This window comes from Girardinichthys multiradiatus, chromosome 15 (assembly GCF_021462225.1).
Source record: "Girardinichthys multiradiatus isolate DD_20200921_A chromosome 15, DD_fGirMul_XY1, whole genome shotgun sequence".
NCBI classification, from domain to species: domain Eukaryota; kingdom Metazoa; phylum Chordata; class Actinopteri; order Cyprinodontiformes; family Goodeidae; genus Girardinichthys; species Girardinichthys multiradiatus.
The window spans coordinates 28,637,618-28,662,242 of record NC_061808.1 but is presented as its reverse complement, the minus strand read 5'-3'; the positions used below and the strand labels follow the sequence as shown (position 1 = coordinate 28,662,242).

Genomic DNA, 24,625 nt, shown 5'->3' with positions numbered 1-24,625 from the left:
GTGTGACTAGTCATTTGGACGGATGGAGCTTTGTGAGGAAAAGAGGGCAATGTTAGGGGAGCAAAGTGGTAATTCTAAGTATTGCAGATCCGTTGGGGGTGAGATCCCACAGAGACACAGATTTCAAGAGGACAAAGCATGCAAATGAGATCATTACTGACTTAGTGGGAGGCCTTTTGGGGTAAAGAAAAAAAAGCACTACCATACTTCCATCTCTTGAGAACACAGCCAACATGTTGCAAGTTTAGTGCAGAAGTATTTATAGCCTTTACATTTTTTCACATGTTTCATGTTCCAACCAGAAATCCTGAATGTATCTTAAGGGAATTTGGGACGCACCTAATAGTGAATCAATTGAAAAGGACAAGAGGTTTTCAAAAGCTTTGTCAAAAAAAACTCTGAAAAGTGTGACTTGCATTTGTTTTCAGCCCCATTTACTGTGACACCCTGAAATCAGTCTCAGTACAACCGATTGCCTTTAGAAGTCACCTAATTAGTGTTGGCTTTAAGATAGCAATAACGTGGCCATTGTTGAAAGAAAGAGATAACAGGTGTGCTTGCAGTTTAGAGCAAGGCATTCTGGGGGCACAACAAATACATAAAAGAAGGTGATCTGGTCAGATGAGACAAAATTAAACTTTCCAACCTACACATAATGCAATGTGTGGCAAAGAACTAACACTGTACATAACCCTGAATACATAATCAACACAGTGGAACATGGTGGCAGTAGCATCATGCTGAATACTGGGTAATCCTGAATGAAAGAGAGGCTGCAAAAATAAACTTACTTAGGATGCACTTTCTAAACATACAGCCAGAGTGCCAGTCGTCGTAGTTCAAAGCAAGTTCATGTGTTAAAGTGGTCCAGTCAAGGTCCAGACATAAACTCAATTGTAAATCTGTGGCTAAATGTGAAAATTGAAAATCTGACATTGTGCAAAGAATAATGTGCAAACTTTTCTGATGTAAAAAGCTAGTGGAAACATGCCCCAAAGTCTTGCAGCTGTAAGGGGAGTGAGAGGTTCAACAAAGTATTGATATGGGGGGTGAATAAAAATGAACATCACACTTCAGATATTTATTTAAAACCTTCCTTTCACCTCACAATACTGGGCTGCTTTGTGTTGGTCTGTCTCAGGGGTCAGCAACCTTTACAATCCAAAAAGTCACTTTTCTCCTGTTTTTTTTCATTAGACATAAAAATACAATTAAAATAGTTCAAACAATAGTCCAAACACAACCACCAAACACAACCACCAAACACAACCACCAGTTGTGATAAGTGCAAAGACATAATGTCTCCAGTGTTTAAAGATTGAAAACTTTAAAGATTTCTGAAGAAACTTGCCACTAAGGGGATTTCTAAATGAACCCTTACAGAAATGTTTGTCCTGCCAAATAAAATGTGTCTTGAGCCACAAAAGCAACGTCTTTAATTTTTTACTACCTGCATAGATAAATGTTATAGTTAGATGTTCTAGTTTAATTTAATACATAAAGGAAACATTTGTTTTTGCTATTTTAAGTAAAAAAAAAAAAGGGAGACAAACTTGCATAAAAGAGAATTAATATAATTTCTTTAATGGAACATTTATTTATGTAAAAATGATAACAAAATATAATCTTATGACAAAAACACAAATAAAAACAATTAACTTTTGCCTTTTTGTTATCTTTAAATTCTTATCTGTGCACACTGATCAGCTCTATGTCACTTCTAATAAAAAAAAAAAAAGTAATTTGTTGCCCACGAGGTAGGTTGCCGACTCCTAGCCTATTCACAGTCACAATATAACAAAAACACTTAAGTTTGTGGTTGTTACATGAAAACTTCATAAAAATTCAAGGGTTACAAAAAGGCAGGGTGCATGGGAATTAAGATAATAAACCTCATTTTAAAGAGGAAGTGATGTGTGAGCACTCAGTATTATTTCTGACATAACACCATTTCCCACTGTGCATGTGCCAGGGTGAGATGTTTTGTTTGCCAATCAAACAGTCTGTCGAGGCTGAAGATCGAGACGTACAAGTCTGTCTTCAAACGCTGTGAGGTACGACAAAGAGTCTGTAAAGAATTATAAATGATAGCATGACGTCAGCCAGTTTCCTGGTGAGACAAAAACGGAACGAAAGCCATCATGGGATATTAACATGGTTTCATAACTATGCAAATGTGCCCACTGTGGGATTGTCTCAAGTGATTTAGCTGGTCAAGTAAACTTTATGCACACACCGTCTGATTGAGCGCATATCATATTTTGCTTGTTCTCACACCCACCCAGCGCGCAGTTCAGATATTTGCCTTCATTACAATAAATTACACCTGGCTGAGAATGCAACGCAATCACATGAAACCGCAACGATCCTTCCTGTCTTTTTTTTTCATACTCGGAGAGAAAACTAGCCAAGCTCTCAGTTTATATCCAGCTGGGAGGGAGCGTGATTATGGCTGCGAGGGAGCTCAGGGAGCTAAAGGACTGTGTCAGTAGTGTGCCAGCAGGTTAATCAGCTACGAGCAGGTCTCCCTCCTCCTTCCTTTGATCTCAGAAAGGTTTCAGGTTGCAGCCAAATACACTCTCCTCTGGACAAGAGCCACAGAGGAACCCATTATGGTTAGAAGTGAAATCAGAGGACGAATGGGATGGCTACGATATTAATACAGTAGAGTTTTCTTTTTTTTTATTTTGGTTTAGCTGCTTGAAAGTGTTCTCTCAGCCCTGAACCTGAGAGAAGAATCCATGAGCTTGCCGTGCATTACTAATGGTCCCAGGTATAACTGTTAGACTGTTCAAGGTGATTAATGAGGTGACAGTTCCTCAGTAATGAATACACCACCTAATGAGAAAAATCTCTATAGTTTGTCAATTTGATATTCAGTTTTCAAGGGTTACTACACAATGGATAACCTTGCCAATAAAAGCTTGTTGTTTTTTCATAAAATCAGTCTGCCTTTGAGCTTTTTGTTTTATAGAAATAACATTGGTCAGAACATTCCTCAAAGACACTTTCTCAACCTTTAACATTGAACGGGAGACAATAAAAAGAGCTCCGCACCTGATATATGGTAGGGCTGAAAACTAGCTGGCAAAATTGTTGACTGATTCTATGAAAATATAAAAAATATTTAAAAAAACACCTGCCATGGGTATGCTGTACTATGCTTGCTATATTTTCACTAGTTGTTCACCACAGCTAATTTATCAATGGAAACATGAATAAACTCTGTACAATGCTAATAAAAAACAAAAGCTTTCATACCTTTCCTAATGAAAAAAAAAGTTTAATCAAAACATTGCAAAATGCTATGATGCACTTGCCTTGTTTGACCCTAACAAGACTCTAGGGGGCACTTAAGTACCTAGTGGTATTTGTATCTCATTGTAACTTATCTGTGTGTATGGTGTTTATTAAACTATAACAGGTGTTACAAAGTTGTAGGCCAAAACAACACCTAATGTAGAAAAAATATTAGGAGCCATTATCTGACCAATGAGCTTTCCATATTTTCCTCACAAGCTTTTTAGAGCTGAAAACCTTAAAAACCACTCTGTGCTCTGCTAAACAAAAGCTTGCATGTATTGACCACCAGCATTGGTTGGCATTAGTTTGGCGTGGAAGGCTTAGATGGTAGGTAAAAGTTGGATGAAATGTGAGCGGACCCGTTGAAATGGAGGTCACATTGAAAAAAAATGTGTTTGTATTTGATGTACCAAATATGAAAGTTGCCTGGCTCTGATTTGGAAAAAAAAGAGGATCGCATTGTGTCGTTGTGAAGCAATCTGATGTAAAATAAAAACTCTGCTATGATGGTGTAGTATTTTGTTAAATTCATATTCTCATCGGGACTAACTAACCTTCATGATTATATTTTTTATGTGTATTACCCATGCTGCAGCTGAAATAATACCCATATGCATAAAACGTATATGGGTATACATCTTCTGCTCATAGCAAGTAGTTTTTTTCATCATCCATATGTGCAAAAGATTAAAAATGTGCTCTTTTTCAATGAGATATAGTATCTCAGCATGCATAGCTACCTATTTTGCTTATGTTTAATAAGATTTATGTTTATAAACACTCTCTTCGTATCTATTTTCACCCTCCTGCATGCCTTTGCCATTTTTTTCTCCCAGCCAAAACAATGTTTAGCTTTCCTTTCTTTTTTTATTCCCGTCGGTGGCAGCCATTCAGTCAGCACAAACACTGGCAGGGCGACAGTCATCTGCTGATTTGCCGCTTCATTCTGCTCAGTTTGTTTGCCAGACTGATCTCAGCAGGGTTCTGTCACAGGGGCCAGAGCTGAGAGCACATCAGAACTGTGAAAATGTCTACAGTAACAGACTCCTGGATTTTTCTTTTTATTATTATTTTGGGGGCTGATAAGTGCATTTGATATGGTGTGGCACTGTCCTACAAATCATCATTCCACCAGTTCAAATCGGCAGCTAACCGTAGCAGCCACTGTTTATGAATATCCTGCACCACCCACTTCTTTTGTAATCTACACCTGACTTGATCCCTGTTTCTCCCCCTTCTGTTTTAGGTCATTCTTTCTATTCTTTTTCTCATCCAGTGATATTCTGCTCCTTCATTTGCTCTCTGCTATTCTCTCACTCTCCATGTCTCAACAATCAGCCCACTCCACTCAACTTGGGTGATTCAAGCCTCTTCAGCTGATGTCATTTATCTACTTTTTTCCTTATTCACAATCCATTTATCTCGATCAGTTTATGTGTCGGATTTTTCTGTCCTATGTCAAATAATGTTTTCTATATATTAAACCCTGTTGGGTTTTTTTTTCTCGGTAGGTGTACCCCTATCTCTCTTCCACGCTTGTGAAAATAGGACAAAAGCAGGGAGTATATTCATCATTTTTCAGGTCTTCAGATGGTGTTGCAAGAATAAATTAGACAGACAACTCAGTCTGAGAGCAGGAGAGATGGTGTTTCAGATGGGGCTAACAATGTTTCGCCCTTCGACACACTGGGATTTATCTCTCTCCTGAGGAATTGTTTCTTTTTCTTTATTACAGAAATTCAGGACAAAGATTGTCTGATATTTTGTCCATGTCAGTTTGTAGCAAGGCGCAAAATCATGCACTACAGTGCATGGATGAAAATAATCATGCATGTAAGTCCATATATGTTTTTAAATGAAAATAAGACTGTTATTGCTAGCTTTAGTGCACAAGAAGTGATGAAACACACGCACGCACGCACGCGCGCGCGCACACACACACACACGCACACGCACACACACAGAAAGACAACTAACTACTCAGTCAGCTTCCCTCAGGCACAGAGTGAGTAGTTAGGCTAATAGCCATTCATCTGAGACAACGCGTCAACCGCAGCCAGCTCAAGGGAAAGAGCGATGTGCAATTTCTAGCTGGTTGGATCTTGTAATTCTTTGATTTAAAGATTTTAACAAAAAAAAAAAGAGATCATGTAATCAAAGAGTACAGCAGTTCTGATTGTTATATAAGGAAATTGGAACCCTCTCACTAAACAAAAGGCAAGCCCCTGCAGGAATGTGGGCTGTCACACAAGTACACGGGACTGTGGGAGAGATGCAAAACCCGTGATGAGCTGCGACTGGAAGGAGGAGAAACATGGATGAAAATGAAAAAAAGGAAAGAACAGAGATCTGAGAGGGCACCGACAGAGGGGGAGAATAATTAGAGAAAGGAAGAGACAAAGCAGTCAACACTCGCACAAATCCAACGCCCACACGCAAACAGGCGCGTAAGCCCCAGAAGCCTGACAGAAATGTTCCTGTATGGGATCAGAGTGTGGATATTGTTGTACGGATGAACAGTGCCAAGGACTCTGATTTCTTAATACAAACAGCATTAAGGAGTTCTATTTTTATGTCATAAAACTGCTTTGTGAACATCACCCTGCATATGATCGCACTATTAGAGCCTTGGAATCTTGGGAGAACATTAACAACACAGATATTAGTCTCCTGTCATGTTTTCTATCTCTCTGTAAATTTCTGAAAGTGACAGTTTTTTCATGAATGCGCCCGCGGCGTGTGTAAATGCAGCCGTCAAAATTGCTACTGAACACTTTAAAATTTTTTCTCAGCAAATATATTTTTAGTATTTCCTTTGACATCAAATTCACACCAGATGTCGGCAACAACCTGCTATCCACACATACAAAGAAATCAAAACAAATGAATCCAGAAATTTAGTTCTGGGTAAAAAGGTGAACTATAATAGGGAATAAGTACTGAACACATGAGAAAAGGATGTGAAAAAAGGTATCAAGGGACAAATAAATCAGCTACAATCTGTCAGAGTTTAGCATTTCTGCTACGATGTGCAAATCAACATTAGCAGGTTTAATATTAACCGATGACCCATAAACAGGTTTCTTATTACTAATGTAACTGCGCACACACCACTTTCGGAGGAAGAAAAGTTCTGCACCACGTTGAAAGTGTAGTTTGCAGGTGGGAACATCATGATGGGGGTGGTCTTACAGCATACAGTCCTGGCAGACTTCATGTTACTGAAGGATAAAGACATGGATAAGTGTTCTGGGAAGTTCTTCATAAGAGTCTGGCGGTTAAACAAGCATGGATTTCCAAGCAAGATACTTGACCAAAACACACATTCACTGAAACTCTAAATCAGCCCGGTCTACTACTAGAATGGCCCAATCAGGCAGTTGAGTTGTATCGAACTGAAAATCTATGGAAAGAACCGAAAATCATGGAGGATAGATAGGATCCCCAGAACCTTCAAGATCTGAAGACAATTTGTGTGGAATATTCCTTAAATATTTATTCCCTGCGTCATTCCATTTTTTTTACACATATCTTCATATGATAAAACTGATAATATAGACTAATTTACTTTGTATGTATGGATTACCAATATATGGTGTAAATTTCATGTCAACAGAAAGCGTAGAAATACTGTACATTGACCAAAAAACACCTTGGCATTCAATCCTGTTTTTTACCCGCTAAACATCTTCCTCTTCTTCTACGGACTGTGCATGTAAATAAACTATGGAAAACTCTAATAATGTGTTTTCTATGTCGTCATCTTGTTTTTTCGGGACTGTGGGTGGGTACCCTTGATGGAATGGCATCCAGGGTGGTGAGCCATAAAGCCCACATCAAAAACTGCCACTGATGGCTGTTTGCACCCACATTAAATCAAAACAAAAGACAACAGTTTATATATTCAAAGCACTGTGTTTTATTCTGGAGTAAAATGTTTCCTTTGTATATTTGGGTTTTCTTTGCTGCCTTTTCTACTTATTGGTTTACCTTAGCTTTTATAATTTACAAGACCTTCAATCTTCTCTTTATTGTAATTACTTTCTTAGCTCTGTCCTCTGAAGGTTTAGGTGATTCCATCAGCTACTTCATGAAACTGATGTTTCAAATTTGTCAGTAATGCTCCTGTTGTCAAAACAATCTGCCTATTTCTCTCTGAATACCAGGAAAGGACTGCTGGCATACCAATAGACGGCAGGACATACATATTCTCAGATTGTCCTATCAGGCGCAGCATCAAATTACATCTAATGCGCTGGAAATATTTTATCAAGCTTATTTGCAACTTAAATCTTTTAGAAATGTATCATCTAAACTGTGCTCATTGCACTGCAGTAGATGTAAATAGGCTTTTATCATTTTTCCTTAATCGTGTTAAAATAATCCCTCAACATAGTGTTGGACCAACATTGCAAACTACATCAGCAATAATTAAAATCCACCTTTATTTACTACCTTCTTCGCACAGGCCAGTGATTCAAACACAAAATGTATGGTGATCATAAAGTAAAAAGCTAAATTCCTCATCCTAGTCACTTTATTACCCCATCCGTGGAGAATTTTCTAATGTCATTTTTTATATTGTATCTATATGTATATAATCAAAAAACTGCTTTGCAAATGAGAACTGATACAGATGGATTGGATTTATTGGATTTTGTTACAGCTCCTAGCTTTAGAAATAAGAGCTAAAAATGTATTTACTGACATATCAATGATTATTCTTCAAATGCTTCTGCACAAGATGTGAACTGTATGCTCCGAAATGCCTAACAGAGTTTAATAAACACCATTAACAATGCCACAAGGCTTCACCAGGCACAAAATAAATGCCACTAGTTTAACAAGTGCCATTTACTGTTTAAATAGCACCACACCACTGTAGTTAATAGCCTATTTATTTTGTATGTCTCAATTTTTCACTTCTATACTTTTTTGCATTAAGGCCAGATGATGAAAGAATACTCATTCATCTTGTCCTGTTTGCATAACGAGAAAAACTAATTTCAATTTTGAATTTAATCAAACCTTTTAAATGACACACGTCCTACAGGACAGTGCTTAGTTGAAAAAAGATCCCTAATGATTTTTATGTTTTAAAGTGAAGTACACCAATCCTATCTTAAAGTATAAAGCCTGTTACCTTAAAGACCCCTCCACAGCAAGTGTGCTTGTTTTTTTCACCTTGGTTTAGAGAGGGTTAGTTTCTGTTTCAAATCAATAAAGAGAAGCCTAGCACTTACAATTTGGATTTATTTCTTTTTACCTCTTGTACTCTAACCAAACTATAACTAAAGGAACTAAGGTATGTACCTTGATTAATGTGTATAAATAAATCCATAAAAAAACATAATTTATTGATGGAGATGTTACTTTCGACTGTTATGCATTAGTTTCTTCATCGTTTCGCCCCATTATTCAGGCTGGAATAGAGTTATGAAAACTGTCTAATGTTATCTGGTCAACCAAAAAAGAAAAACAGCCAAAAGCAAAAGAAAGCCTGAGACAGAAGAGATTAGTATCACCTGCACTGGCTCTGAACCAAACCACCCGGCATGCCAGGTTGCACGAAGAAAGGAAGCAGTACTGTCATTGGTGAAGACATGCTACTGGGAGCATCATGTGGGGGCTGAAGAGGTCACCTTAAATTTGTTTTCTCCTCACGATTAGGTCACATAAGCATTCCTACATCACTGCAGTTTTCTGTTCTGTTTTGGGAAAGTATGAACCTGATATATTTCAGTTCATGCATGCACAATGATCTGGTAACAGAACATTATTCTAGCAACTGCAATCTTTCCTTTATACCACAACTTTACAGAGGTGATCAACGAAGGTCATGCTGTCATATAATCCCAGCCTTTTAGTTAAATGCCTGTCTTTATCAGTAACTTTTCTCCATGTTTTGGTTCTGTTTGGCAAAGTGAAATTAAAAAAAGAAAAGCAGAAAACAAAGTGGCTTAATGGAAGCTAGGTGACTTCAAGGCCGACATCAAAACTGAGGGGAGGCAGTCTAATTTAACAGACTTAAGTAGAAGCAGGATGAGATTTGTCTTTTGGTCCCGCCCCTCTCTCAGTCTTTCCTCGCTTGGAGAGCGGCACATAGGTATTTTCTACAGAGAAGCAGAGTTTTCAGGCCTCCAAATGGGAGCAGGGTTTGTTTGATGAGCCTATTTGTATTCTGCTGCCATGCTGCTTCTGCTGACCTGGGAATGAGAAATACAGGGAAGCAGCGGTGTTATCTGGCCAACAGGCCACCCTTGGTCCTTCCCTCCTTCCCCTCCTTGACCAAATGCCTCTTAGTGCCTTTGAATCCTTGTTTTTCTTTTGAGCTGGCCAGATGTTGCACAGTTAATGCCTCTTGCAAGACAAAAGAGTCTGCCTCAGATGGCTCCCACCCCCATGGAGTCAGGTATGATAGTGTGAAAGGGCTAATGTATCTTGAGTCATAGTTTGCTAAATGAGTATAATGTGACTGCCTGCCTCTTAGGCTGTCAGGTATTTTTGTCAAGTTTTGTTGAGCGACCTATGAAATTAAAAAATAGATGGTGTCCAGTGATTCTCAAACTGTACAGAACTTTAACTTTTATGTTACATGACAAATAAGAAATGACGCTGGCTGTACCTGAGGGAAAGTGCTCGTTGACCGGCCAGTTGTCCACTTGCAAGGTCGCATTGCCCCCGTTCCTTGTGAATCGGACCAAATGGTACTTGCCATCGTTTACCTCTGTGTTTGTCTCCTTAACGCTTATGTCCACTGTCCCAATGTTAAATGTCACACCGATTTTGCCTTGTTCCTGAAAGAGACACACAAAAAAAGAGAGTAGAAAGAGTTGAAGCCTAGCTTCATATTGCAGGGCTTCTTCAAGCTTTTTATAAGTGCACCCTCAGTAAAAACTAAGGTTTCTAAGTACCACCACACTGAAAGAAAAGTCAAAAAGTAATAAAACAGGACTGAGACTTTTTTCTGTTTTATCAAAAAATCAAAAATTGAAGGAGATGATTTTGTTTAGCTTTTTTTTTTTTTTGCACGAAGAAATCTAACTTTTTATGTTTTTACTTGGAAAAATTAATGAATCATGCTTCTAAAGTTCATGTTTCAAAATGGAACCAATGCCCAAAATCCAAAATGGCTGCCACATGATTAAAAACTAGTCATAGTTATAGAAAGTGCCCTTCTGAATGTTCCAACTCATCAAATTTTTTTAAACAAATTGTGTAATATAACTTTTGCTTGTAGATATGTTCCTTCGTGTTTGAATCTATAAAATGCAAAGACCTACGCATCATGTATTGGATTTGTTGTCATTCCCAGATTCTTATTTTATCCTGAATTTAGAGGTTAAGAAGTATCCACTACCAGTCATTTGAAGTTCTTCAAATATTTCCTCTCACGCTCCTCAAAGTAGTTTCTGTTCTAGATCAATGTGCTTTGAAGAGCTCATCTTTCCGGTAGCCACGTAACTTTGTGTTGACCTTGTGTTGACACTGACATTTCTTCTGGGTACCACCAAAGACAATCCAAGTACTTATACAATAGTTTGAGTACCTTGACCATTTTAAAACCTTCTAGAACATATAGCTGAGAAAGCTGCAGCTGCTGTAAAACGAGCTCATCGCCTGTGTGCTGAAAGAGACTTTTGGAAACTGCATCATCTGCATGCTACTCAAAAAGTTGACCAGTTAAAAGCGCTAATAAATATAAAGTGTCACAGAATGCAGTTACCCTAAAGCTCATGCAAGTAGTAGGGATTTCAAGATGATGGAAAATATACCACCATTCCAACTGCATCTTCTCTTCATATCATACAGCCTCACTATTTAGCCAAAAAATATGGATTATGCAATTATATCCCATTAAGTACTAAAGGGATCTGGTGGTCTAATGACATTGAAGGTGAATGTCTTGGAAACAGTTGTAAAAATAACTGTTTTTACAGTTTACAGTTACAGGGGGGTCATTTTAAAACACAAATTTAGGATTTTGGGTAATCCAGCTGTATCCCCACTTCCTGACAAAACAGAGATCCCAAGGGTTTATAGGGAAAGGTAATTTTTATTGGCATATGTAATGTAATATTCTATTTCTATGTCTGTACATTTTTTTATTATTTTGTTTTTCTTTACATTTTTATTATTATTTTGTGGAATGATTAACTATACATTTTTTGTTCTTTTTTCATTTATTTATTTGTATTATAATATTGTATGTATAAAATTGAACACAAAGGAATTTTCTGTTTATTTACTACAGTGTTTGGTTGGTTTTTCTTTTATTTCAAGTATTTAAATGACTTCACAATGTAATGAGATTTGAATCCTGTTTTAAAGACAACAGGATTGTATGCCACAGCCGATAACAACCCCGCTGAGCATAAATCTTTGTTTCCACGTGATATTTGTCAAAACTGATTTTATATTCAAAGTAACATAAAATACAGGCATTTTAAATGTACTTTTCATCTAATTGATAATAGGCCTTTGATCATTTCCACAGCCACTTGCTTTATTCATACAGGGAAGTAGGAACCCTCTTAGCCTGACGTACAAAATCCAGGCTACCTGAAGCATTAAAAGAGCAACTATGTGAGGCTATAACACAGACCTGGCAGCACTTCCAGCTACCTCATTGAACTTGTGAATGTCATCAACATAAGTGAATGGCACCTTTTAAAAAGAACATCAAATAGACCACAACTGTCAAGCTTCAATTTACAGAACATTTGAACTGCATCTTGTTCCATGTTTTTCACTACATGTATTGTTCTGCAGTAATGAATTAATTACACAGTGAACTAAGTGTAGAAAGTTCAATAAAGCGACTTGGATGAATGCTCGCGGTTGGTGTTAATGGTGAACTGCACAGCGAACCTGAGGACGCTTCATTATACAAGTGTAATGTGATGAAAATAGGCTGCCAGCAGAGATTGTAATGATGAGTAATACTCCCTGCAGCCTGTCACTGTATGAAACTGGCAGGACAAATGCCTTCTTCAGCCGCCGTCCTTACAAACCGTGTGAAAGCCATATGCTTTGTTTAGCTCTCAATGCTAAAGCAGTTTTATTACCATGTCCATAAATAGTGTTGGCTTTTCCTATAATTATCTGACTCCTCTCCTTTTCGACCCCACTAATTTTCACGAGTGTGCCAGTGTGTTTTACTGTGACAGCTTCGGTATTCATGGGCATGTAGGCGTTACAAGCAAGAGGCTTCAGAGCCTGAGTGAGTGGCGACAGAGAAGAGCTGTGTTTTCTGTGTCATTTGTTTTAATCCCCCATTGGGAGTCTCTCTGTGTAATTACTTTCCGTAGAAGCCGGCAGCAGTGGGACTATTTCTCATAACAAATCCAAAATGAGGAGGCTTTGAACAGGAGGGCATACACATATTGCTAATTGATCAGCTGAGGCTCTGACCCTGCATGGCTGACTGTTAAAAGTCTGGACCCTGATTATGTTGAGCGGGACCTAACAGTGTTTGTCAGCATGACAGTACCACAGGATAGCTCCGGCTTACAATGGATGACACATCACTTAAACCTGCTGACCTTGATTAAATGTCACACTCTCCTCATACCTCAGAGGAGCACTTCATCAGGCCTTAACACAGCTCCTATGGCTGGATAGATAGACACATAGATCACATCAGTAAAAATCATCAGCACAGCTGAAAATACAAAGATCTGAAAAGTGCGGTGTGCATTTGTATTCAGACCCTCTGTGTCAATACTTTGTGGAAGAACATTTCACTGCGATTACAGATTCAAGACTTTTCAGGTATTTCCTAACTTTTAAGTCTTGCTACAGACTTTATCTGGACTTTGACTGGACCATTCAAACATAAATTTATTTTAATCTAAACAATTCCATTGTGGCTCTGGCTTAATGTTTAGGGTCGGCCTGCTGGAAGGTGGACTTGAAGTGATGTGCAGTGTGAGTTTTCATACATATCACCTTGCACACAAGCCTAAAAGTTCTAGTTTGGTCTCATCTGAACAGGGCTTTTATTTATTCATGTTTGCTGGGCCCCTTCATGATTTGTGGCAAACGACAAACATAAAATTATTTTTCTAAAGGCTTTCTTCTTGCCACTCTTCGAGGAAGACCAGATTTCTGGAGAGCTCGACTAGTACTTGTCCTGTCGATACCTTTAGTCTCCTAAGTTGTGTATGTTTGCTGCTCCCTCAGAGTTATCATAAGCCTCTCGGCTGCATCTCTGATTATTGCTCTCATTGTCGTGTCTTGGTAGGTTTACAGTTGTGCTATATGGCTTGAACTGTGCTTCATAAGAAGGTCACAGCTCAGAATACTGTTTCACAACTTAATTCTGATTCAGATTTCTCCACAACTTTCTCCCTGACCTGTCTGCTGTGTTCCTTGGTCTTTTTGATTCTGTTTCTTCACTAATGTTCTCCAAAAAACCTCTGAGGCCTTCATAGAGTAGCTGGATTTAAGGTACAGTGCAACATTTCCCCCAAAGTGTTTAGAAAAGCATAAAGTTGTAAAAGCAAACCACTGCAATGAGTGTGCATATAGCTAATTTCAAGGCAAGGCATTTTAATTTTTAACATTGTAGTTACAGTTGAGACATCTTAATTTTTTTTACGGGAGATACGGAATAAGCTTTCAGTGAGACCTCATTGAGAAGAGCAACAGAGCAGCTCTTCTCGACCCGGTTAATAATGAAAAAGGGCCGACAAAGACATGGAAAAGCCATTTCCTAAAAGCTGAGGTTGCACTCGAGAATAAATCAGACCAGCTGAATGCTCCTGCTGTGCACTTTACCTCTCTTAATATAAGCACTTGTCATTCAGACTTAGAGGGATGCACAGTTAGATGTGAGGAAAGTGTGGGCATGGGTGTGCAGACATGCACATGGCAAAACGCACATAATCGATGCGTCCCAGACAAGACGTTCACAATCTGTTGATGATTTAATGTGGCAGGCGGATGTTCTGCGCTTTCTTTCTTGAAGATTTTATTAAATCATTTGGGCCTGACTGTTTAAAAAAAACATGTTAGATGGGTGAAGTACATGTAAAAGCACAGGCAGTATCTAGTATATCCGCTATGACCTTCAGAGGATCTGGCAGCCAACCCTCTCCTGTATAGCTGCATCAAAGCCACATCACCGACCCACTAATACCTACAAACAAAGGCAGATCGTCACCCAGCCTCCCCTTGCTTTGGTACAAACAACCAGCAAAACATGACAGCTACTCTCTTGTAACTGTTGCTGAGAGCTTCTAGGCCAGACCTCTGTATTTTATGGCCCATGGGCCACATCTGGAATATTTGCATGTACTGTAAATCTACCAGTATGACATAAACCACATTTACCTTGTGACAACTTTTTAACGAAAACATAAAAACTGGTCAGAGTCAATGTTGCTTCCATTAAGAGCACATATTCAGAAAGGAAAAAATATATATATATATTTTAAGAAAACCAAACCAAAAGCAAACAAACAAAGAGACTTTAATATTGTGTGCTATGTATAGGTGCACTTTGACTACAACACCTGGAATTTTTTTTAAGAACATTGATTTACCCAGGCTCTTTTTGTGAGTGTTTCCATTATGGAGGCCTAAGCAGGCCAAATGCAGAGTGGGCAACTCCTCCTACTTCAGCAGAGTGGACAAGGTCTTGCTCAGCTGCTGAGAGAGTCATCCTTCAAGTAAATAAAAGCTATTTATTTTAGTAATAAAACTATATCCAATGATTCTACGTCAGAGACTACACTTTGTAACTTAGATGCAGTCACTACAAACTCCTTGGAATGTTTTACAGATTAAGCTAGAACTAGGATCTTTAGACTGTTTTACACTGACATGACTGTATGTTTAGCAGCCTCCCTCCACCAAACTTCACCCAAAGTATAATGTAGGGTGTCAGTATGTTCAGTTATATTTCTATGATCAGTTGTAATTTCTACTGTTGCCAGAAAACAATCAAACCTTTATGTACAATTAAATATTTAATATGGAGTTCGAAAAATTGGCCCTTTGGGAAAAAAACAATTACCAACCCTGCCATAGGTGGTGTGCAGAAAGAGCAGTGTGAACCACTGGTTTAACGATGGCACCCTCTTTCCTCTCTTTCTTTGTCCATGTTGACCAGCCATCGCTGCCTCTGCCACCTCCACAGCCACCCACCTGCCTTGCCCACCCAAGCACTGCAGCAGAGTTTGAGTGACAGATCCAATTATGTTTTTTATTGGCCTGTCGCTCCCGAGGCGCGAAGGCACTTCATTGTCTCCTGAGCAAAAGGGGAAAAATTGCTATTGTTCTCTTTGTGGAAAAAATGATGGTCTCTTTTCTGGCTGTAAACAAATGATGCGTGTGGAATCGCCTTCAAATGCTGACCCACCCACTCGCAGATGCAATGTCATAAACTGCCCTCTTGTGTCACAGAGAAAAAAAAAAGAGAAACTCAGAAGTATCCAAACATTCAGTTGGCTGCCCTTCTCTGATTCAAAAAACAGAAACTTACAAAGCTGAAATCTCTGAGAATTGCTGGTATAATGTGCTTAAAGCCTTTTCCTGGCCCACGATGCCCCCACAGTGTTTATCTGGAGTCAGTCAAAATGCTAAATTTGTTTTACAGCAATGGAAATAGATCCAGATCATGCTGACAGTGTGGATGTGTGTTCATTTTGAATATACAGTATGTGTAGGCATGATGCCTTCACAAAGCCTCATAGATGAAACACCACCCCCTCCTCTATCTAGCTCCAGGTTTGGCACGTGGAGCCCCACCGTTCCCACGTGCAGCGGCGCACGCTGACATCAGTAATCAGGCCTGCTGCAGTCTAATTCAGGACAGATCAATGCCTCCATCACACGTAGCGCTGCTGGCAGAGCCAAAGCAAGAGAGAATCAGCCAAAGCAGTGGCGGTGGTGGGCGATCTTGCAGACAACCATCGCAGCCCTCAGCGGACAGCTGCTTTACAGAGGACGAGTCGCTCACAATAGATTTCGTCCCCGGCTCGCTGAATGGTCATTCTGTTAAGCCACCGGCTCTCAGACGAATAAATACATCTGACAGCCATTTTCAGGAGGTGAGATGGGTTTCCTAGCTTGAGTGTGGAGAAAAACTGCTGACAAAACAATGATACCATAAGTAGAAAAAAATAATTAACACATTAACATTTCTCTATGTATTTGTTCCCCTCACAGGTTTATTATGGTTTTGAGTTTTTTGTCACACTCACATGTTTCAGACCGTGGAACAAAGAAAAATATAAGACAAAATTAATCTGACAAAGTAAAAAATGAAGTTATGATTCGAACATTAGATAAACAAGATGGCGCCGACGATGGCAGCCTCGGAGCTTCGCTCTCTCTTTGTTTTTGTATTTTGTGTGTTTTTATGTTTTTCGAGCCACAGTTCTGTGGTGTCAGGCCACAATCCTGTGGTCTCATTCAGTAGAGAGGAACTTCTCAACATCAGAGAGACCTCTCTTGGGTTTTTTCCACCATCTTTCATCGATCCGAGGTTCAATGAGCTCCTGGCAAGCGGAGCTGCGGCTCTATATGGGATTCTGCACCAAAAGCGGCGGAGGGGAAAGTGTGCTGGCGTGCTGGTAAAGCTCCGCAAAAGAGGACTTCGCACACCACTGCCTTCAATCCACCTGGCAAATGTCCGCTCTCTCAACAACAAGATGGACGAGCTGCTTCTTCTCACCGGTAAAAACACGGACCTCCGCGGATTAGCGGTTCTCTGCTTCACCGTGACATGGCTGAGTGAAAACATCCTGGACCGCGCACTGCTGATGCCGGACTTCCAGCTGCTCAGAGCGGATCGCAGCGCGGAGCTATCGGGGAAGAAGCGAGGTGGCGGAATCTGCTTTTATATAAATGAAGGTTGGTGCAGAGACGTAAAAGTGCTGGGAAAAACATGTAGTCCGGATCTGGAGTCATTTTCCATAATCTGTAAACTGTTTTATTCACCGAGAAAGTTTTCCTCGTTTATAATAATTGGCTCATATTTTCCACCGCATGGCTGCACTTCTGCCACGGAAAAACATCTTGCTGAGCTGATTACAGACCTGGAGAAAAAATACAAGGACTCTTTCATCATAATACTGGGAGATTTTAACAGCGCAAACCTCTCAAATGAACTCCCCAAATACAGACAGCATATTAAGTGTCCCACCAGAGATAAAAACACACTGGACCATTGTTACACAGCTTTAAAGGACTCATATCATGCTGTTACCAGGGCTGCTCTGGGTTTTTCGGATCATTATCTAATCCACCTCATCCCAACCTACAGACAGAGACTAAGAGCTTCCAAACCCAAGGTTCACACTTAAGAAGTGGACTGAGGAATCAAAACAGATGCTACAGGCCTGCTTTGAATGCACAGACTGGACTGTTTTTGAAACTTCAGCCATTGACTTAAACCAACTAACTGATGTGGTGACATCATACATCAGTTTCTGTGAGGACATGTGTGTGCAGACCAAGACCTTCTGCACCTTTGGGAACAGTAAGCCATGGTTTACTCCACACCTCAGGAATCTGCGCAGGGAAAAGGAAGAAGCTCACAGCAGTGGAGATTGGGCGCAGTACAGGCAGGCCAGGAATAAACTGACAAAGGAGATCAAAGCAGCTAAGAGAAGCTACAGTGAGAAGCTTAAGAACAGCCTTTCTACTGGTGACACTTCAGCTGTATGGACTGGTCTGAGAAACCTGACTGCCTACAAGAGCCCCCCCACCCATCATGAACAGAGTCGTCTCCTGGCCAACTGTCTGAATGGCTTCTACTGCAGACATGACAAGAAGCCATTCACACCTCAAATCATCCCCTCTACATCCCATTCAGGAACAAGTTCTTCCCACAAAGCTACCAACCCCCCACCATCAGATCCTCTGCCTACACTAAAGATCTCCGAGGAAGATGTAAACAGGCTCTTTCAGCGCATGAAAACAAAGAAAGCTGGAGGACCTGATAACGTCTCCCCATCATGCCTGAAAGCCTGCGCACATCAACTCGCTCCGATCTTTACAAGGATCTTCAACAAGTCACTGGAGAAATGTGAGGTCCCCTCCTGCCTCAAACAATCCACCATCATCCCGGTTCCCAAGAAACCCACCATCGTAGGATTAAATGACTACAGACCTGTAGCCCTGACGTCTGTGGTCATGAAATCCTTTGAGCGGCTGGTGTTGAAGCACCTGAAATACATCACAGGCCCCCTGCTGGACCCCCTGCAATTTGCTTACCGAGCAAACAGGTCGGCAGATGATGCTGTTAACTTAGGTCTACACTTCATCCTGCAACACCTCGACCGTCCAGGGACGTACGCCAGGATCCTGTTTGTAGACTTCAGCTCGGCCTTCAACTCCATCATACCAGACATCCTCAACCAGAAGCTCACCCAGCTCAACGTCCCAGCCTCCACCTGTCAGTGGATCAACAGCTTCCTGACAGACCGACAGCAGCAGGTGAGACTGGGGAGCATCTTCTCCCAATCCAGATCAATAAGTACTGGTGCCCCCCAGGGATGTGTTCTATACCCACTCCTCTTCTCTCTGTACACAAATGACTGCACCTCATCGGACTCGTCCGTGAAACTCCTTAAGTTTGCAGATGACACCACTGTCATTGGACTGATCCAGGACGGTGATGAGTCTGCATACAGACAGCAGGTGGATTGGGCTGATACACTGGTGCGGTCAGAACTACCTTGAACTGAACCCACTCAAGACTGTGGAAATGGTGGTGGACTTTCGGAGAACACCACCCCCATACACCCCCCTCACCATCCTCAACAACACTGTATCGGCCGTGGACCACTTCAGGTTCTTAGGAACCACCATCTGTGAGGACCTGAGATGGTCTTCACACATAGACACTGTTCAAAAGAAGGCCCAGCAGAGACTGTACTTCCTGAGGCAACTCAAGAAGTTCAACCTTCCACAGGAGCTGTTGGTCATCTTCTACACTGCCATCATTCAGTGTGTCCTGTCTTCATCCATCTCAGTGTGGTTTGGCTCATCCACAAAACAGGACAGGTCCAGACTGCATTGAATAATCAGGACTGCAGAGAGAATAATCAGAGCTGACCTTCCCTCCATCCAGGACTTATACAGGTCTAGGGTCAGGAAAAGAGCAGCTAAAATCTCTGCAGACCCCACACACCCTGCACATAAACAGTTTAGAGTTTTACCTTCAGGCCGCCGCTACAGAGCACTGTTGTACAAAGACAGTTTCTTCCCCCAGGCTGTTTCTCTGATGAACATTCAACAGAGTACAAAACAACAGCATACAGATGTTGCAAATGCACCTTTTTTATTAGATATGTGTATATTGTACATTGTAAATTGTAAATTTGTATATTCTGTAATGCAGAATATTGCATTGTACATTGTATATTGTACATTGTAAATTGTAAATTTGTATATACTGTAATGCAAAAACAGAACAAAAGAGCAAAGTGTACCGGAGGCAAATTCCTTGTTTGTATGTACGAACTTGGCAATAAAGCTGATTCTGATTCTGATTCTCCTTCAGGATTTTCTGCTAGAGTAGAATTGATGGTTCCAATAATTACGACAAATCGTCCAAGTTCTAAAGCAACACATTAGCCCCAGAACCATCACACTACCCCCACCATGTTTCCCTTTCAGTAGCAGTAAGGGGGAACTACTCCAAAAGTGGCACTGGTGTAATTTGGTTTGGCCAGCCATTCCTGAAAGGGGCTTGTCACTGTTCAATTTCTCTCCATTTGTCACTGTGGTGAGAAAGCCTTAAAATTGCTTTGCAACCATTTCCAGGCTAATGTTGATATCAGTGACTGTTTCTCATCTGTAGTTAAATTCCTGTAGATCAGAGCTTATTGTGTTGCCTTTAGCCTATTTCATGTTGTCAGACAGGTTATATTCGGTAGCTATTTAAGTGAGTTCTTACTTCTACAGGACTGGGGGTAATCCTGCCTAGTTGTGGCTAATCTAACTGTTAATTTATCTATTAAAATGTTGTGATTATATAGTCACATAACACACCAGGTTGGTTTGGCTAGCTTTTCCTTTAAGAAATTAAATCATCAGAGACTCCTTTGTCAGGGAGGTAGGCCTGATGTAAGGGGTTTGGGTTACATTCCCCTTTTTTTATCTGACATCAGTGCTCAAGTTAGCTTCTGCGGTCAGAGGCCATCAGAAGTGGATCAAGGAAGCTGTGAAGCAGAATCAATAGAGTATAGAAGCTAGGACAAATGTGTGACACCATGGATTGATGGGCCTGGCCTTCACTGTGCCAAACCCATTTATCTTGAGTAATTGACAGAGGTAACTCATTGACGTCACTGTGATTTCCAGCCGCCAGAAATTTGCAAAGTGTTAGAAGCTTTATAAGGAATGTTTGTGTCTATGCTGGCCTTTAGTGCAACTTATTTCATCATGCCAACAATACACTGACAGCTGAACAGGCCTTGGGGTCAGTGAGAGCCTGGCGTATTTGTTATGAAATGGAAAACACCATTGAAACTGAAAACCATAATTACAGTCAGAATTACTACCCTACACAGATAAGATCATGTCTACAAAATAAACATGTGCCACCAAACAAGTATGAAAAATAGTATGCAGAGGCTGCTGCAATGGAGATGCAATTTCAAAACAAACATGCAAAAAAGCGTACCTGTAAAGCTATGCAAATCATGTTGATTCCTCTGCCAATACAAGACATGAGGAGGAGGGAAGCAATCATTGCCTTTTGTATCTGTTTATCCGTTTGTCATTCAGCCATAAAAAGCAGTAAACTCGTTTGCCCTTAAACAAAATCCAGTGCAACCAATTACCTAAAGAAGTCAGATAAATAGTAAGGGAGTCCACTTGTGTGTAATTTTGTGCAGCTGTTGTGTTGAGGTATAAATCTTTGTTACACACCATACCCACAGTGAAACAAGGTGGTGGGAGCATCATGATTTGTGGAATCTTTTTTTCTTCTTGCAGATCTAAATCCAACTGAAGTTATGTCCATGGCAACTATGCACTACTCTCTGCTGGTCTGTTATAAAATCCCAATGAAATACATTAAAGTTTGTTTTTTATAAAGTAACAAAATATGGAAAAGTTTGGGAGGTGTGTGAATACAGTAACTTAACAGTAATTTCACAACAGATGTTTGAATGGACAAGCTTGAGCAAAGTAGACATTTGAGGTACACTGTCCCTCATATAAGATCTTATTTATGGTGCTGGGCTCTAATGGTGAACAGTCCTTTAAAAGCGATTCAATGATACATTTTTCTACAAGAACTTTGATGGATGTAAAAATCAGTTTAAGAGCCTTAAGAGGTTGACACCCACATCTTAGTTTGGTTTAAATATATTTTAAGTATTAATGGGTTAAGGAGAAGCTTTCAGGACCTAAGTGAGCAGAGTAAGCTTCCCATCAGATCAAGCATGTGAAAACAAATTCATTTAACTTTCTAGTTAAATCTGGATATTCCATTCCCTATAGTGGTAAATTATATATCCAGATAACATTCAAAGCATAATATTTCGTCCTGAGATATTCCCACTTTAGAGAAACACCCAAGCCCATCCACAAATAATGGATGGGAGCTCCTGCATCAGACCACAACAAATCAATCCATTCTTCTGAGCTGTTTGGAAAACTAACAGGGGGCCACTTCTCATACATTGAGAACTTCTCTGTGAGAGCAGAAGCCTAGAGATTTTCAATGTTTTTCTTTTCCCAACAGTTTCTTATGAAAAGACCTTCATAGAATGGGATTATCAATATGAATTGTTTTTGCATTCAAAATCTAAGATGTTGCATATTTTTCTCATCTTCACAATGATCCACTGCTCTCCTCGAATGCTTAAAAACAAACCAAAGAAGACAAAAATGGGCGCTGTTCAAGTCCATATAAATCATTTAAATTACTTAACAGAAAAAAATGGGAATGATTGTAGCCCTAAAAATAACACTAACCCAAATTTTAACAAATAGCATTTGTTAAAAGCTGCTGAGGCCAGATTTTGGAGAAAAACCACATTTGGACACATATTGTCCCAGTACAACCACAAGCGTAAACCGAACTTTAGTCAGTCCATCATCTGCAAATGGAAAGAAAGCAGAACGGCAAACCTACCAAGACATGGTCATCCATCTAAAATGACAAGCCTGGCAAGAAGAGAAATAATCACAGAAGCAGCCAAAAGACACATGGTACCTCTGGAGGAGCTGCAAAGATCTGCCCAGATGAGAAGTATTAGTTATGGGCGGCTCCACAAATCTGGCAGTGATGGCAAAGCAGCTTGAACAAAGGAATGACTTAGGGGGGCTGGATACAATTACAAGCACAACCTTGCAGATTTTGTTTCACAATTTCACAACTAAACTACTTTGTTTTGGTCTAGCACATAAAATCCATGACAAGTACAGGTCCTTCTCAAAATATTAGCATATTGTGATAAAGTTCATTATTTTCCATAATGTCATGATGAAAATTTAACATTCATATATTTTAGATTCATTGCACACTAACTGAAATATTTCTGGTCTTTTATTGTCTTAATACGGATGATTTTGGCATACAGCTCATGAAAACCCAAAATTCCTATCTCACAAAATTAGCATATTTCATCCGACCTATAAAAGAAAAGTGTTTTTAATACAAAAAACGTCAACCTTCAAATAATCATGTACAGTTATGCACTCAATACTTGGTCGGGAATCCTTTTGCAGAAATGACAGCTTCAATGCGGCGTGGCATGGAGGCAATCAGCCTGTGGCACTGCTGAGGTCTTATGGAGGCCCAGGATGCTTCGATAGCGGCCTTTAGCTCATCCAGAGTGTTGGGTCTTGAGTCTCTCAACGTTCTCTTCACAATATCCCACAGATTCTCTATGGGGTTCAGGTCAGGAGAGTTGGCAGGCCAATTGAGCACAGTGATACCATGGTCAGTAAACCATTTACCAGTGGTTTTGGCACTGTGAGCAGGTGCCAGGTCGTGCTGAAAAATGAAATCTTCATCTCCATAAAGCTTTTCAGCAGATGGAAGCATGAAGTGCTCCAAAATCTCCTGATAGCTAGCTGCATTGACCCTGCCCTTGATAAAACACAGTGGACCAACACCAGCAGCTGACACGGCACCCCAGACCATCACTGACTGTGGGTACTTGACACTAGACTTCTGGCATTTCCTTCTCCCCAGTCTTCCTCCAGACTCTGGCACCTTGATTTCCGAATGACATGCAGAATTTGCTTTCATCCGAAAAAAGTACTTTGGACCACTGAGCAACAGTCCAGTGCTGCTTCTCTGTAGCCCAGGTCAGGCGCTTCTGCCGCTGTTTCTGGTTCAAAAGTGGCTTGACCTGGGGAATGCGGCACCTGTAAACCATTTCCTGCACACGCCTGTGCACGGTGGCTCTGGATGTTTCTACTCCAGACTCAGTTCACTGCTTCCGCAGGTCCCCCAAGGTCTGGAATCGGCCCTTCTCCACAATCTTCCACAGGGTCCGGTCACCTCTTCTCGTTGTGCAGCGTTTTCTGCCACACTTTTTCCTTCCCACAGACTTCCCACTGAGGTGCCTTGATACAGCACTCTGGGAACAGCCTATTCGTTCAGAAATGTCTTTCTGTGTCTTACCCTCTTGCTTGAGGGTGTCAATAGTGGCCTTCTGGACAGCAGTCAGGTCGGCAGTCTTACCCATGATTGGGGTTTTGAGTGATGAACCAGGCTGGGAGTTTTAAAGGCCTCAGGAATCTTTTGCAGGTGTTTAGAGTTAACTCGTTGATTCAGATGATTAGGTTCATAGCTCGTTTAGAGACCATTTTAATGATATGCTAATTTTGTGAGATAGGAATTCTGGGTTTTCATGAGCTGTATGCCAAAATCATCCGTATTAAGACAATAAAAGACCTGAAATATTTCAGTTAGTGTGCAATGAATCTAAAATATATGAATGTTAAATTTTCATCATGACATTATGGAAAATAATGAACTTTATCACAATATGCTAATATTTTGAGAAGGACCTGTATACATGTAAAATAGTAGACATGCAAGATAAACCTGAGATATGTTAATGGAAAGATAAACCAGACATTTTAGAGCCAGTGAATACTACTCATCCTCTGTGGTATCGCAATGGTTAATTTATAAACATCTATTTAGGCAAGTGGGAAGCAAAGCTCTCACACCAATGTTTCAGAAAAGCAACGCAAAGCCTTGAAATACACAGAAAGCAGAAACATACACATTTTTCCATTATAAATAAAGTAATTCCATGCAGATCATCAACGTGCTCACAGCAGTAATGCATGAACTGTGCAGCTGACATGAAAAGACCACAAAAAAGCCGTT

The 24,625-nt window shown here is 40.2% G+C and overlaps 1 protein-coding gene across 13 annotated transcripts in view; it reads right to left on the bottom strand.

Moving 5' to 3' along the window:
* The window catches only part of LOC124881654 (neurexin-3b-like), a 435,641-nt gene that overhangs the window by 50,459 nt on the left and 360,557 nt on the right, over window positions 1-24,625 (bottom strand). For all 13 annotated transcript variants that reach the window (XR_007041703.1, XM_047387345.1, XM_047387341.1 and 10 more), the window contains one exon: window positions 9,929-10,100. Coding sequence is in view for 12 of the 13 variants with exons in the window: in XM_047387345.1 (XP_047243301.1) it covers window positions 9,929-10,100 (172 nt within the window). In the remaining variant the exon portion in view is untranslated. The remainder of the gene's footprint in view (window positions 1-9,928; window positions 10,101-24,625) is intronic.